Raw genomic sequence first — 14,868 nt, forward strand, 5'->3', positions numbered from 1 at the left:
TAAAATGGCGGATGTACACTCAATTCTTCCAGGAAGGTCGCAGCGGGGCTTCTCAATCAACCAAACCAAAATGTTTTTTGTTTATTAATGTCATAATTTCTATATGAATTACAAAAAAAAAAAAAATCGCGGAATAAAATCCTTCAAAGAAAAAAATTAATTTCGAGGCGAATTTTCCTACTATTTTTGCTTCGAAGAAATTATTTTTTCAACAAATTTTCGAAAACTTGTAAACTCACTTAGAAAGTAATACCATAATTTCAGGGAGATTGGTCAATAACTTTTTGAGTGTACGTCAATTCGAAAATATAGGTTTGAGAAAAAACGCGTCTAAAGTCGGCAACGTAACTATACCTCCCCCAGCGCTCGAACGCAAAGAATAGAGTCGTCACGGTAGACGATCTATAATATGAGAAATACTTAAATTTACGTTCTAAAATTTGTTTGACATATTCTTAACATTTTATGAAAAAAAACATTTCATTGGAAGGATCATGCAGGCAGACTCAACCTCTCTTCCAATCCCATCTGCAGAAACTTTCAAGCGGAAGGGGTGAAATAAAGTCTTTTCCGCTACTTATGTGAATGTCCAGGGCTAGCTAAGGCACACTTCGCTCTTTCGGTAAGCCTTTCTTAATTAATGACATCTCAGACATTGAGATTAAGAATTTGCTGCTATACGTGGCTGTCACAAGTGTCAAAATAGGATTGAATGTACTAAAAATCGTTATCCTATTTTCTCTCACCATGCAATTTATTTACTTAAAAAAATAATAATAATAATAATACAAAATTATTTGCGGCATATTTTTAAGGGGTTACATACGTCCAGAATTAAAAAAAACTCGATTTTTTTTTCAAATATTTTGAAAATATAGTATCTTAAGAATATATGTACAGTGAAATTTTCATGTGGAAATTCCCAATAATATAGCTTCTACAGCCCATTAACTAGGTAGAGAGCGGTCCGCGCGCTCCTGTACCTCAAACTTTAAACTCGTTTTTCTCGAAAATACTTTTTCCGGCAAATTTTTTTTTCGAAATTTTACTGGTATCTGTTCCCTTTACCAAACAAAAACTGTAAAATGTACCGAATTTTCTTTTTGCAGGCTTCCATTCTCAAAGTCCTGTAACTTGCAACTTAATGGAATAATCAGCAAACGATTTTTTTTAGTGTGAAATGTCACCTTGACAACGAGCATAAACTTTAAATTGCTTGATCGTAGTACAAGAAGTGCTCTCAGCCATCTACCAAACTAATATTATCTCTAGAAGTTAATGCGCTTCTGCATTCGCTTGAACAAATTTTCAAAGCACTTTTGTTTTTAGAAGTGGATACCTCCAAAGCGAGCTGTTTAAAGGCCCCAACAGCTTCTTTAGGTGTTGGAAAACGTTGACCTCGCATTTTATTTTTGATGTTCTGCAGCAAAAATAAATCATTAGGTGCCAAATCAAGGCTGTAAGGCGAATGACCCATTAATTCCACCTTTTGAGTGCTCAAAACCTCTCTCCCAATATGTAAGAGCTCTCATTCATTGTCTTAGTAAAAGATGATTCGTCTTCGACGGTTGTTTGGGTACCACTCAGAATTGACTGTTTTAAGTTTCTCTAGTGGTACTTTTGCGACATGACCAGATTTTTCAAGACAAAGATACAACTTTTGTTGGATTAAGCTCATCTTGGAACGCCTATACTCTTGATTGCTGTTTCTGGCTCAATGCATAGATGTAAGATTCGCTGTTGTTGTTATTGTTGTAGCAGCGCATATACGAGGAATGCTGCTGAAGTGACAGTCCTTGGCCGGATATAAATCCGGGTCGTATCACTGCCTTATTGTATTATTCGTACAGTGGATAATGTAGCAACTGAAATTCGAAAAACCACAAATCACCCTATGATGCCATCTATACGAAATCCAGTACGGAAAATCGCGTCATTTCATACCCTGTAGACCATGCGCTATCTCCCTCCCATTCATTGTGGTTGTTGGTGTTGTCATAACATCATGAAACATTCCATATAAATTTTCGGGAATTCTACAGAAGTGACAGTCCTTCGCTGGATTTTGTTCCGGTTTGTTCCGGTAACATAGAACCGACTGCCTGGGGAACACCATGCATTATTGCCTACATCCATTCAGTGAAGCCGTTTGAATCCAAAGGGAACACTTCTTCTTTTGCTTGGCATTAACTTGGATTATTTTTTTAAATTATTATTTTTTATTTTTCGGCATTTCGTTATGACAATCCCGCGATGCCGGGATTTAGATATTCACTATTTTGCTCAAGAAAAATTTCCATCAATAGTGTTTGAGAAGCTCTCCTGCGAAAGAATATACAAAATATTAACAAAATGGATTTTAAATATAATTTCTGATTCAAAATGAAAGTTAGTTCATAAGTATGATAATAAAACAAAAGGACATAGTAAAATTTATACGCATTTATTGATAGATAGACTACTTCGAGGTTTGCACTTCGAACTCATGGTTGTTGTTGTACCAGCAACCCTAAACCCTGTCAGTGTAATGTAAATCACCGGTCGTCTTCGTCTAGCTCACCTAACGGTAGGCCCAGGAAACTTGCTGTTTCGACAGATTGGGTCCAGAGGGAGAGTAGTATTAGATGAGTGCGCTTCCATGGCAGCCGGTGCTATGTCACCGGAATGACTCGGATTTTTCGCGTCCAAGGGCTGCCGCCCCAGTAAATTAGCTCTGTCTAGTGCACCGTATCTTGAACTCATGGTCTTTTGTGCCCTCAGCGCATTCCACTACCACATCCAGACTCAGCTTCCTCATTAAACTCAGGATATTTAATGATACTTTAGCCTGTACATATCTGATAAAGGGACTGAGGGTATGTCGAAGAAAGCTCTTACAAACTAAAAATGAACTTCCAAAATGGCAAGTTGATGTCATCAACAAACAAGTTTTAAAGTATTTCCCCAAGCTGTCGAAACAAAATAGGAGATCTTCTTCCTGCTCTACATTTGCTTCTGAGCGCCCTATATATTTATAATTTTTATACTCGGTCTAGAAAAAGAATACATACATTTGTACATACATATGATAAGGAGTTAAAAAAGCCTGGTAAAAACACGCAGTGTTGTTGTTGTCACAGTATAAGCATTCCCCATACATATTTGGGTAATGCTGCTGGAGTGGCATCCTTGGTGGCATATATTATATTAGGTCCGCAACTAAGTTCCCGCTGTGTATTTGATGAAAATACAACTTTATTCTGAAAAAAAAAAATGGGTACAAGTGAATCATTGAAAGTATTGCCCATCGCTGGCTACTACTTTTTCCTATCTTTCTGGTAGATCTCGTATACCGTCGCGGTAAAACTGTTCATCTTTTGAGGCTATCCACGGATCAAGCCATTTTTTGATGTCTTCATATAAATGGAACTGCTGGTCAACTAGACCATGCACCATCGATCGGAGCAGGTGATAATCGGACGGCGCAATATCTGAAGAATATGGCGGGTGGGGTAGGGTTTCCCATTTCAATATTTCTAGGTAGGTTTTAACGGGCTTGGCAACTTGAGGCCCTCATGCTGTATAATCACTTTTTCATGCCTCTCCGCGTATTGCGGCCGCTTATCGCGCAGTGCTCGGCTCAACCGCATCAATTGAAGTCGATACCGATTCCCAGTGATAGTTTCGCTTGGTTTTAGCAGTTCATAATAAATAACACCAACTTGGTCGCACCAAATACATAGCATAACCTTCGCAGCGTGAATATTCGGCCGAGGCGACGACGTAAAAACATGACCGGGCACTCCCCATGACTTTCTTTTCTTTGGATTGCTGTAATGAATCTATTTTTCATCACCCGTCACGATGTGATGAAGAAACCTCTTCCTTTTTTGCCGCTGGAGTAATTCAACATCCCTTGGTTTTAACTCATAAGGAATCCAAGTCCCCTGTTTCTGAATCATTTGAAAACCATGCAATCGCTTGGAAATGGATTGGCGCGTAACTCCTAATACTGAAGCAAGCTCTTCTAGCGTTTGACACAGATCCTCATTGAGCAATGCCTCAAAATCAGCGTCTTCGAAGGTTTTTGGCCTTCCTTCACGCGGACGGTCGTCAACATTAAAATCACCGTCTTTGAAGCGACGGAACCAATCTCGGCACGTTGTTTCACTTAAAGCAGCATCTTCGTAAACTTTTTGTAGCTCTCGATGCGCTTCAGTCACGGTTTTTTTCGAATGAAAGAGGAAAATCAACACTTCCCGCAAATGACGATTATTCGGCACAAAATCAGACATTTTCACAAAACCAAAAGTATATGATGCCAAAACAAAATCACTAATGTGTCGAAGCAGTTTGTTTACCATATGTCTAAGCTTGATTTTTGACGTTTAGGTTATGTTAGAATCGACTAGCACAGACTGTTGGCGGGATCTATTGACAAACAGCGGGAACTTAGTTGCGCACCTAATAAATCCGGTTAATTCCGGTAACTTAGAACCGAATACCGTTCGACAGACAGCTTTGCCATTCATTTTTATTTTAGAAAAGTTTTCGAACTTTCGCTAGAGGGGTAACTAATTTGCTACGTGGTGAGACCACCTTTTCTCTCTGATAAACAATAAGTGGATGGCTGCTGTTTTTATTGGCCAAATTTTTTAATGTTGAGTCAAACTGAAATTTGTTGGGTGTTAACAAATAAAAATAAATTTTTTCTTATTGCTTTTTTATTATATATTTTTATTTATGTTTTATTATACCTATAATTTATGTTCAAAAGTTTATTTTCGTTTCTCGCATTTGCTTTTTATATTTATTTTTATAGGTTGAAAAAAGTAAACTGACATTTTGATTTCTTTTAATTATTTCAAAAAGCAAAAGCCAAATATTGGAATTAATCAAGAAAAATTATATAATGGCGTAAATATAATATGTATAATCGCCTTCGATTTTGTTTTTCAACAAATTTGTATTTGAAGCTTTTAAAATGTTCGAGTTTTTTAATTAAAATTGTTTTTTAGTTTTTTTTTCAGAAAGTGTTGACACAAGTATTTAAAAAAAATAAGAAAAGAGATTTTTTGTGCGAGTCGTTCCAGACTTCATTAATACCCATTGATATTTGGGATAGTAAAATTTAACGATTTCCTCAATCTTTTGGTAGCAATTAAAGTTTTCGCCCAACTATTTTGAAGAATTTGTATTAACAGATAAATTAAAATCAGCTAATGAACACCCTCAGTATAATAATCACTCTCACGTTTTATATAGGGTAGAAAATGTAGCACTTTTGCCCGGTTCGAGTGCAACATTTTGTGAAAAGAACATCCAGCCCCATGAGTGTGTAGAAGAGTACGAAAGTTATACAGCCTAGGCAAGGAGCAGAATAAATGCAACATTATTATGAGAAAAAATGCGCCGCGTAAGACAGGCAGTTGCTTCACATCCCCTTTAAAACCCACTCATCTAACACCCCTCTCCCTCTGGACTCAACCTGTCAAAAGAGCTATTTAGTTTCCTGGGCCTACCGTTAGATGAGCTAGACGAAGGCGACCGGCGATTACACTACAATGCCAGGGCAAAGTTACTGCTACAACAACAACAGAAACATTCAGTTGCTCCATTTAAGTTTGTTTGTTTAAATTTTTTGACATTGCTAATCTTTACCCACTAGTGTCTTCTCTAGCATATCGTTTTTGAGCAAAATTCTTTATTGCCGCTGAATTCTAATGCAGTTTTCTTTTCTCTTCCAGGTCGAAGTTTGCCCACAACTAAACTCTTCGGATTGGCATCAAATATCAAAATAACGCTCTAGCTTAATTTAATTTGTACAAACACATTGACATATATATATATATATATATGCGTATATATATATATACATTTATATACATAAATCACGTTATATACATAAATATATAGCGCAGTAAAAATATTTGAGAGAAGCGCGAAAATTGAAACTATTTGTCACAAAGTACTGTTATCAAAATAATTTATAAAATATGATGGGGCCATGAGCCCATCATTATCTAAATTAAATTGGAGTCGCAAGCGCGTCTCAAGCGGGCCTGCACCATGCTAGCACCGCCGAACCCGAGGTCAATATGCGGCCAGGACCCGGGCTGGTCGTGATGGCGCTTGCGTTTATTTCGGGGGCTCGGCGTGGCAGCACCAGCACCAGTTCAAAATCATCTTCATCGACCACATCACCATCGTCACCATCGGCTTTTTTCACCACTACTACTTCGGACACCAGCTTCGAACCAACGACACCTTCTCTACTGTTTCCGGAATATCTCGGTGGAGGTGGCGTCCTAACAGCAGATACTAAAACATTGCCAAACCATCCTCAAAAAGAAACGGGAGGAAAAACCTATCGTATAGGCGATTACAATTATATATACAACAGCTTATTTTATTTGCCCCCCTTTGTACCGCCGAGACATAAAATAATCCAAGACGATCTACACCTACGGTTGGAAACACTTTCCGGTTTAAAATCGAATTCACGTGCCACCAGGCAAACGAGAATAATACACAACAAAAACGCAGGCGAAAGAAATCAAAACGCGGAAAGCGACGGCGGCGAAGGTGTCACCGCTGACATCAGTGTTGGCGATAGCGTGAACAAAGAAGGAAGCACTGTTGGGTCCGAAAGCGGTAGTGGGTATGAACTTGAGGACGGCATAATTAGTGTGGAGGACAAGAACAGTGAAGGCATCACAGCTGCTGGTACTAGTGTCAGTGGGGATTCCGAAGCACTTCCTGTACAATTCCCTTCCAATTCAGCAGACGCATCGCGATCCTTCGATGAGGACGATATATTAGCCTTGGTTGCCGAGGACGATCTTCTGTCAGAAGAGTCGTTTGATCGACTAACGAAATTTACCGATGACAAAATTGGTTATGTTATTGTGGATGATTACGATGCGGCAAGCGAAGACTCAACGAGTGGTGTGAGTGAGAGCTCGTTAGCTAGTGCTGTTGATAACCAACAACAAGACCCGCAGGACGATAATTATACTGCCAACGAAAGAAATATTGGCAATGAGAATGGTAGCGGAGAAACTGCTGAATTCCAAAATGAGCAAAAATATACAAATGGAAAAGATAAAGACAAAGTTGTTGTAAAGGGAAACAATAACCAAAACATAAAAGAAAAAGTGTTTGCGAAAAGTATAGAAAACAGCCATGATAGTTTAACGGCAGTTGCCGACATTTCGTTTGTAGCTGCGATTAGTGAGAATGGTTTGAGCCACACTTTTGCGACGGACAGTGACAACAGTGTTCGAAATACCAAATGGTTGATATTCGAAAGCGAGTCACCGTTGACTCGACTCAATCCCTGGATATCAGCCTGTGATCTAGCACAACCCGGTGGTACAGCGCCAGATTTACAGGTAAGTCTTCTTTTATTTGAGTAAAATATACCAAAAGATTGCCACTTACATACCTACATACATATGTAGATGTAGTTTAAATTTTCATACTAATGTGAAATGCTCAAGAGATATGAAAATTTTACTTTTTTCTGAACGCAAAGGTAGTCAAGCAGGCTCGTAGTGAAAGATCAATACGATGAAATACTCTCAGCGTAATCACTCGGTGGCCCTAAGGCTCATTGTGATACCTGCAGTTAATTTCCACCTCCTAAATAAGTCGGCCGCCGTAGCCGAATGGGTTGGTTCGTGACTACCATTCGGAATTCACAGAGAGAACGTAGGTTCGAATCTCGGTGAAAACGCCAAAATTGAGTAAAACATTTTTCTAATAGCGGTCGCGACTTGGCAGGCAATAGTAAACCTCCGAGTGTATTTCTGCCATGAAAAAGCTCCTCATAAAAGTATTTGCCGTTCAGATTCGAATTGAAACTGTAGACGCACACCACAAATAGGGTGTACCCGCCAATTATATTTATATAAAAATGTTGCTTAAGCCTCTTAGATCTTTTTGAGAAGGTTACTTTTCCCTCCAGTAAGACATTTTGCAAATTTCCCAGGTCTTCAAAGAAATAATCGCCAAGATATTTAGCACGGATTCTCATTACAAATTTTTTTCATCCTTTCTTCGGCGTTCCTTTTCCAAGAAAGCTTTCAGTTCAGAATTACGCCAAGGTACTTGTCTTGGTTAGTGGCTGGCTAATCACCTACGCTGTCAGAAATAAAAAAAAACAGACTAACGAAACCAACACAAGGCAGAGTCTTGTCGAGGCCCTATGCTCCCGAGAGGAGTGAAAAAGGAAAAAAATAAAACTTGTCTTGGTTCAATAGGGTTAGTGTTACTCCATCTATAGACCTATTTCGGTCTTGGCTGGGTTAACCATTAGACCTTTTGACGTCGCCCATTTATGGAGTTACCCTGACGCATATTGCATGAGCCCGCTGATAGTCGAGGGAAATTTCCCTGTCATCAGGTCATTGGTCTTGCATATTTTCTTCATTTTACGAATGCTCGAAATTTTTTATACGGAAAAAAAAATTGTCAAAAATCTACACGAAATTTCAGCCTTTGAAACTTCCACTTTTTATATCGGAACTCAATGCATATACTCGCACGCAAAATTTCTGAACAATCTGATTAAAATGTGAAAAAATTTCAAAACTCTTCAATAACAATAATTCGCTCTCCTCTCTCTTATACAACGCAGTGTACAGTGTACATATACTTAATAATTACAAATTAATTATTCCATCTCTTTCATCTCCAAAAGCGAGAAAACCTATTCCCTAGTAATTACCGGGGGCATGCTCAATGCGGCACTCGTTATGATTAAAACTCTGATGACGTAGTCCGTAAGATTAAAGTCTACGTAGAGCTTATAAACCAAAGGTTCTGACTCCGAGTTAATGAGGGCGCACTAGACACGGCTAGTGTACTGGGGCGGCAGCTCTTGGGTGGGGAAAACCCAAGTCATTCCCGCACGTAGAACCGCCTGCCATAAAAATGTCTAATGACAAGATCCAGTACCAGACACGACGGCAACTACTGAATTGGGCAAAATACAGACAGACATAAAACGAATTTTTTTTTTTTATCATCTTCCAAAACTGCCAATTCCGTAATGCCGTAAACAGAGTTCACCCACCACCCATTGCAGACAAAAAGCTTCAGCTGCCTCGTGAGACCCGCGTAACTTTGGCTCAATTGAGTTCTGAATAGTGTAGCAGGTTAAACTCCTACTCATCCAGAATCGACCCCGACATACCCAATATGTGTACAACACACCGCCCATTCCCATGGCAGCCGGTTCTACGCTATCGGAATGATTCGGGTTATTCCCGACTAAGGGTTGCCGCCTCAGTAAATTAGCCCTGTCAAGTGTACTTCACGTCACTCTAACCACCTATTCCCGTTCCACCGACAGTCGGTTCTATGTTGCCGAACGACCCGGATTTACTATATATCCGTCCAAGGACTGCCACTCCAGCAGCACTCCCCGCACATGCATGAGGATTATTTTTGCTGCTACAACAACAATATCAACCACCTATTCACATGACCTAATATATTAAACCTACTCACCTAACACTCATCTCCCTCTGGACTCAACCTGTCGAAAGAGCATGTTTCCTGGGCGTACCGTTAGATGAGATGGGCGATGACACTCGGTGACTACACCGCACTTGCAAGGATTGATGCTCTGCTATAACAACAACAACTCCGAGATAATATAGTAACCATTGTAGTTTCTGTTTTTTATTTGAAAAATCATCAGTGCCCAATTCTCTGTCATCAGTGATTTCCACGTCACTTCACTCTACATTATGCCAATACCGATTACTCAGGCTTGCAAGTGGCATTTAAAGAAGGACCCGGATTTATATCCGACCAAGAACTGTCATCCCAGCAGCACTCCCCAATCACTGTGGAATCATTTTACCTTTCACGGCCAAAATGACACCAATTGGAAACTTCAAGATTTCCCATACTTAATGTTCCACTTGTCAATAAGTCCCTGTGCCGTTAGGGCATGATACCGACGCATATACCGAAAATTAACATTTCCTAGGTCATTGGAGGTCCTATGCCTCACCGGGGATGACATGAATGCAGAAGAAGAAGAAGAGGGCATTACCAGTTGCTAGCATTGAAAAAAGCAGAAGACGAAATAATTCAGCTTAAAAGCAAACCGATTTTAAGATAGTTCAGAACTAACAGGTTGGGCTGCATACATACACATATATAAGTATTACACAATATTATTCATAATATATGTACATATGCATGTATATGTTTATAAGATACACACGAACATATGCCACCATTTTTATTTTAGGGGTTTCTCTTGAGTTAAACACACAATTAAATAATTTTGCTCTATGACATTTGACCTTGCTTGTGGATGAAAAGAAAGAAGGACTAGCGAGAGCATTTGGAAAATTAAGTCGATCACAATGAAATCCAATGGGAAGGCAGGCAAACAAAGTTGCACAATCACTGCTCGACTTTTCACGATTTTTATCCTTGTGAGCGCGCATACAGACATATCCGCGTGCAGCATACACAGTCGGATGGCCCAAGTCAATACAAGTACATATCGCTAGACTTTAAATTTTGCAAAACAAGTGCATCTATGTAAATAGATACATATGTATGTATGTATGAATAGTTTTACAGCTGTAACACGACTATTGCACCAGCGAATGGCGTTTTTTGTAGAGATGGCAATGCAGCAGTGAGTGCCTGCTGAGAATTCATGGCATATAAAAAATTAACTTATTTGTTTTTTAATTTCAATAAATTTTTTTAAATATAATTAATTCTGTAACAAATTTCATAATAATATAAATTTGAAACTTTGTACCAGATTTATAAAAATTCCACAAAATTTCAAACATTCTGATTATAATTTTTGAAAAAAATATCACTATACAGTTTTGTAGCCCATATATTTTATGGCAAATAAACATTTGAAGTAAGTCAAAACCTTCTTTGACTTTTATCTCATTTTTTTCTGAATTTATCCATGATGGAAAGAATAATGAGATGGCGCCTATTGTGGTCCCGTTACTTTGCTCTCAGCGAATTTGGCAACGAGTTACGTGATTTTAGCTCCAGTATGGCCAGATTACCATTTTCGTAACTGGATTTAGCATTTTTTTTTTGTTATTTAATCTCGGAGTTTTAATTCTTTCTTCATGACATTTTTCTAGCCTGTTCTAATTAAAAGTAATGTCAATATTTTTTTAAAATATACATTTTTTAATAATTAGTTAAATAATTCACTCAGTTTTATTTAGCTTTACTTTTTTTTAACATCTGGTGGCATTGCCCGCAATTGCAGGTGTTGTTGGTGTCTTCTGCTTTTGGCAGTCAAATCTCTCTCTCGCTACTGCAGTGTTGCCTAGCTTTGGATATAAAAACGCACTAAAATGCCCATTCAAAGAAAATAGCCCAACAAATTTTTATTGAATCAATTAAAGAACTTTGTATGCGTGACAAATTGTCTTTTGAATGTGCGTTTCTTTTTTAAATAAATGTGTTATGGATATGTACAATTTAATTCATGAGTTTTTTTGTTAAAAGAAACTCTTTTGTTATGGGAACGACTTATTTGCTATATTTCAGGTTATGTAACCAAACAAGGTACTCTTTTTGTAAAAATGTCGTTAAGGTTTCTTCAGTATTTTCTGGTATTTTGATGCTTATTTTTGCTGTGAATACACATTTTGATGCCCTATGTCCCACTAAGGATTGATGGCCGGAAGAAACATTTACACCTCTATGGTTTTACTCCGCATTCAGTAAATTCAAACGCCCTTTAAAGTATGTAAAAAGGTTTTCAACCTTAAAAATACTTGAGAGAGGGACATTTAATATTCTTGCATAACCTTAAAAGGAGCAAAAAATTAAATTCACACTTTCAAAATATGAAATTTTATAAGAACCAACTAATTTTCATTAGCACTAAAAGAAACAAACACGAAAATTTCCGCATTTTCGGTATAAAAAAGCACAAAATTTATTGCGAAGAGCAAATGGTTGGCAATACTGCACAACTTGGAAAAACGTGACGTCACGCACTCTCTGATGGACGCAAACTTCTTTCTATCATTCTTGGAATTTATCGTAATATATCGTTTATGTCTCATAGTGTAGCAATGAAAGTTTTTACAAAAAACCTAATCTATTACTATATACCCTATGATCCGAAAGTACCGGGTATGTTTAAATAAAACAAAACAGAATTAAATTTCAGGTAAATTTATTTTATGTCCTTCAAAATATGACCCGTCTGAAGCAACACACATGTGTCAAAGTTTAATCCAGTCCTCCATGCACCCCTGGTAGGCCGACGAAGGGATGGCCTTCAGCTCCTTCGTCACATTCTCTTTGATCTCCTCTATCGACTGAAATGTCCTACCACGAAGTGGTAACTTCAACTTGGGAAACAAAAAGAAGTTGCACGGGGCCATATCAGGTGAATACGGTGCTTGGACGATGGTATTCACTTGGTGTTCGGTCAAATAATTTCGCACAATTTGGGCTTGGTGCGATGGCGCGTTAACATAATGCAAAATCCAAGAATTATTTGCCCACATTTCTGGTCCTATAGTCCTACCAACACAAGGAAAAAATATGGACCGATTCCCACGAGCGCGGTTCGTTTCAATTAAACATTCCTGGTGCTTTTTGGTATACGTACAGCTCTAAATTTGAATTATTCGTAAATAATATTTGAAAAAATCAGTTTATTTTTATTTTTGGATATGCGTTTGACATATGTATTTATTTCAGTTAAATATATTGGCAATGGGTAAAATATTTAATAGCCATGAACAAAATAGGAGAAGAAACACACAAAAAAGGCAACAATTCATACAACATTAATATTCGGTTTTTCAATGCGGTAAAGGAATTATTATACAAAAAGCTTAAAAAAACAAAATTAGTATTTAGTACTAAATCTATTGTTTCTAATAACATCGCATAAACGTGTTGGCATATTTTTAATTATTTTTTGCGTATAATTTGGTCCGATGTTCGTACATTCTTCCTGTACTCTTTCTTTCAATTCCCTAGGAGAAGAAACTGGTCTCAGTCACACACGGAGCTCCAACTCGCCCCACAAGTTTTCCACAGGGTTTAAATAGGGTAATTGGTGAGGTGTAGCAATAACTAAAGAGGAGCCATTCTCGTGCAATATGGGCTTTATGCTTAGGGTCGATATCTTGGAACAGTTTAAAACTAAGTATAAAGACCACTCTCTCTTCCTTAGTATAGTTAGTTTAGTGCTTAAGCCCTTCATTTTAAAAAGATAATTATACAAGTATAAATACAGAGACTCACAGCTTATTTGATGCAGGTAATACTTTTTTTGAAAAAAGAAAATGACTCGATGTTTATTAAATTTAATAAAAAAATGTAAACGACTTGTAATGAAATATGTGCGTACTGTTTACCACTGCAGAAAGAACAATAACAAAAACAAAGCTTGCAGAAAAAATATAGAAACAAATAGTTTTCTCATCAAAATATGCTCACATCAAGTAAGCTGTGAGTCACTGGATGTACAATGTTATGTTGTCAGTTTGAATAATAATAGATTTTTCTTCACTTTTAGTTCACAGGATTCACGTTCACAACTTTTATTATAGAATGCAACGCTCAAAAGTACGCACAAAATTTGATTACTTAAACTCAAAAGAGTACTTATGAAAATTCATTTAAAAGTATTTCCCTATTCATAATCGCTTCTATAAAAACTAAATTGCCGATTCTTTTGGATGAAATATATCCTCAAACCATAACATGCCCACCACCGTGTTTTGCCGTCGGTTTTAGTTGCTGTGGTTTCAGCTTCTCATTGGGCTTCCGCCAAACCATGACTTTCCCGTCACTATCGAACACGTTAAATTTGCTCTCATCCTGGAAAATTACACCATTCCACCAAGTTTCATCATATTTTATGTGCTCCTTAGCAAAATTCAACAGTAGCTTCCTAGTGTCTCTGTTTATATATGGCTCTTTCCAGCTGACGTTGTTGTTGCAGCATTCGCTGGTAAGCTTGGATTTATGAGGCGTGGGAATACGCTGGCGCGAGCACTTCACGCGCTTGCATTTTGGCAGAACTCCTAAGCTATCGTCTGCTCTGTAGCGAAGGGTTTCATGTGATAACTTGTAGTCAATCCTGCTTTCCTCTCTGTATGGTCTTACGATATATCCAACTATACTCGCCGCCATGCTTAAAATCTCTGCTATTTCCTCATTACGACTAATAATGTTGCCTAGTAGGGCATTTGAAATAGAAATAACTGTTGTTTTATTTACAAACTAGCAAACCCGGCCCGCTTCGCTGGACACACTAAAATAGAATAGATATTGTTTAGAACAGAAAAAATATGGTTTTCATATTATTTATTTCTTTATTCTTTATTCAAGCGCTTTGGCATAAACAATATTTTTTGTTTTTCTATTTGTTTTTGAGTAAATATATAATGTTGTTGGCTTCCCAACACGTGAACAGCCAACGTATAGTTGACCATGGGTGAATACTGGTTCTTCTAAATTCATCCCGCATATTTCTGAAATTTGCCCTTGTGATTTATTGATAGTTATTGCAAATGCTAAACGAATGGGCAGTTGCAAACGCTTGAATTCAAATGGCAATTCAGGTGGAATCATTGGAATTCTTGGTATTAGAACGTCTTCATTCTTGAATTTGCCAATAAAATAGTTGCTTGGATAACATTATTCATCAATCGTTTGACTCCTTCATTCTGTTCTTGACGTTCTTCTGATGTCGCGTTATTCCGGGCATTTCTCATGCGCCTATTATTATTTGTCGAACGACCAATCTGATTACGTGATTGTCTTAGCATTTGTACTGTAATAAACATTATTGTAATTATGGTATTCTGAGATTTTAAAGCATGTTTTTTTCAATTTTGTGGA

General features: G+C 37.6%; 1 protein-coding gene across 1 annotated transcript in view; it reads left to right on the forward strand.

The window, feature by feature from the left end:
- LOC128866352 (uncharacterized) overlaps positions 1-14,868 on the forward strand; it is a 69,189-nt gene that overhangs the window by 4,762 nt on the left and 49,559 nt on the right. The window contains exon 2 of the mRNA XM_054106999.1: positions 5,727-7,373. Coding sequence (XP_053962974.1) covers positions 6,078-7,373 — 1,296 coding nt within the window. The 5' untranslated portion in view covers positions 5,727-6,077. The remainder of the gene's footprint in view (positions 1-5,726; positions 7,374-14,868) is intronic.

The sequence above is a fragment of the Anastrepha ludens genome, chromosome 6 (genome assembly GCF_028408465.1).
Source record: "Anastrepha ludens isolate Willacy chromosome 6, idAnaLude1.1, whole genome shotgun sequence".
NCBI classification, from domain to species: domain Eukaryota; kingdom Metazoa; phylum Arthropoda; class Insecta; order Diptera; family Tephritidae; genus Anastrepha; species Anastrepha ludens.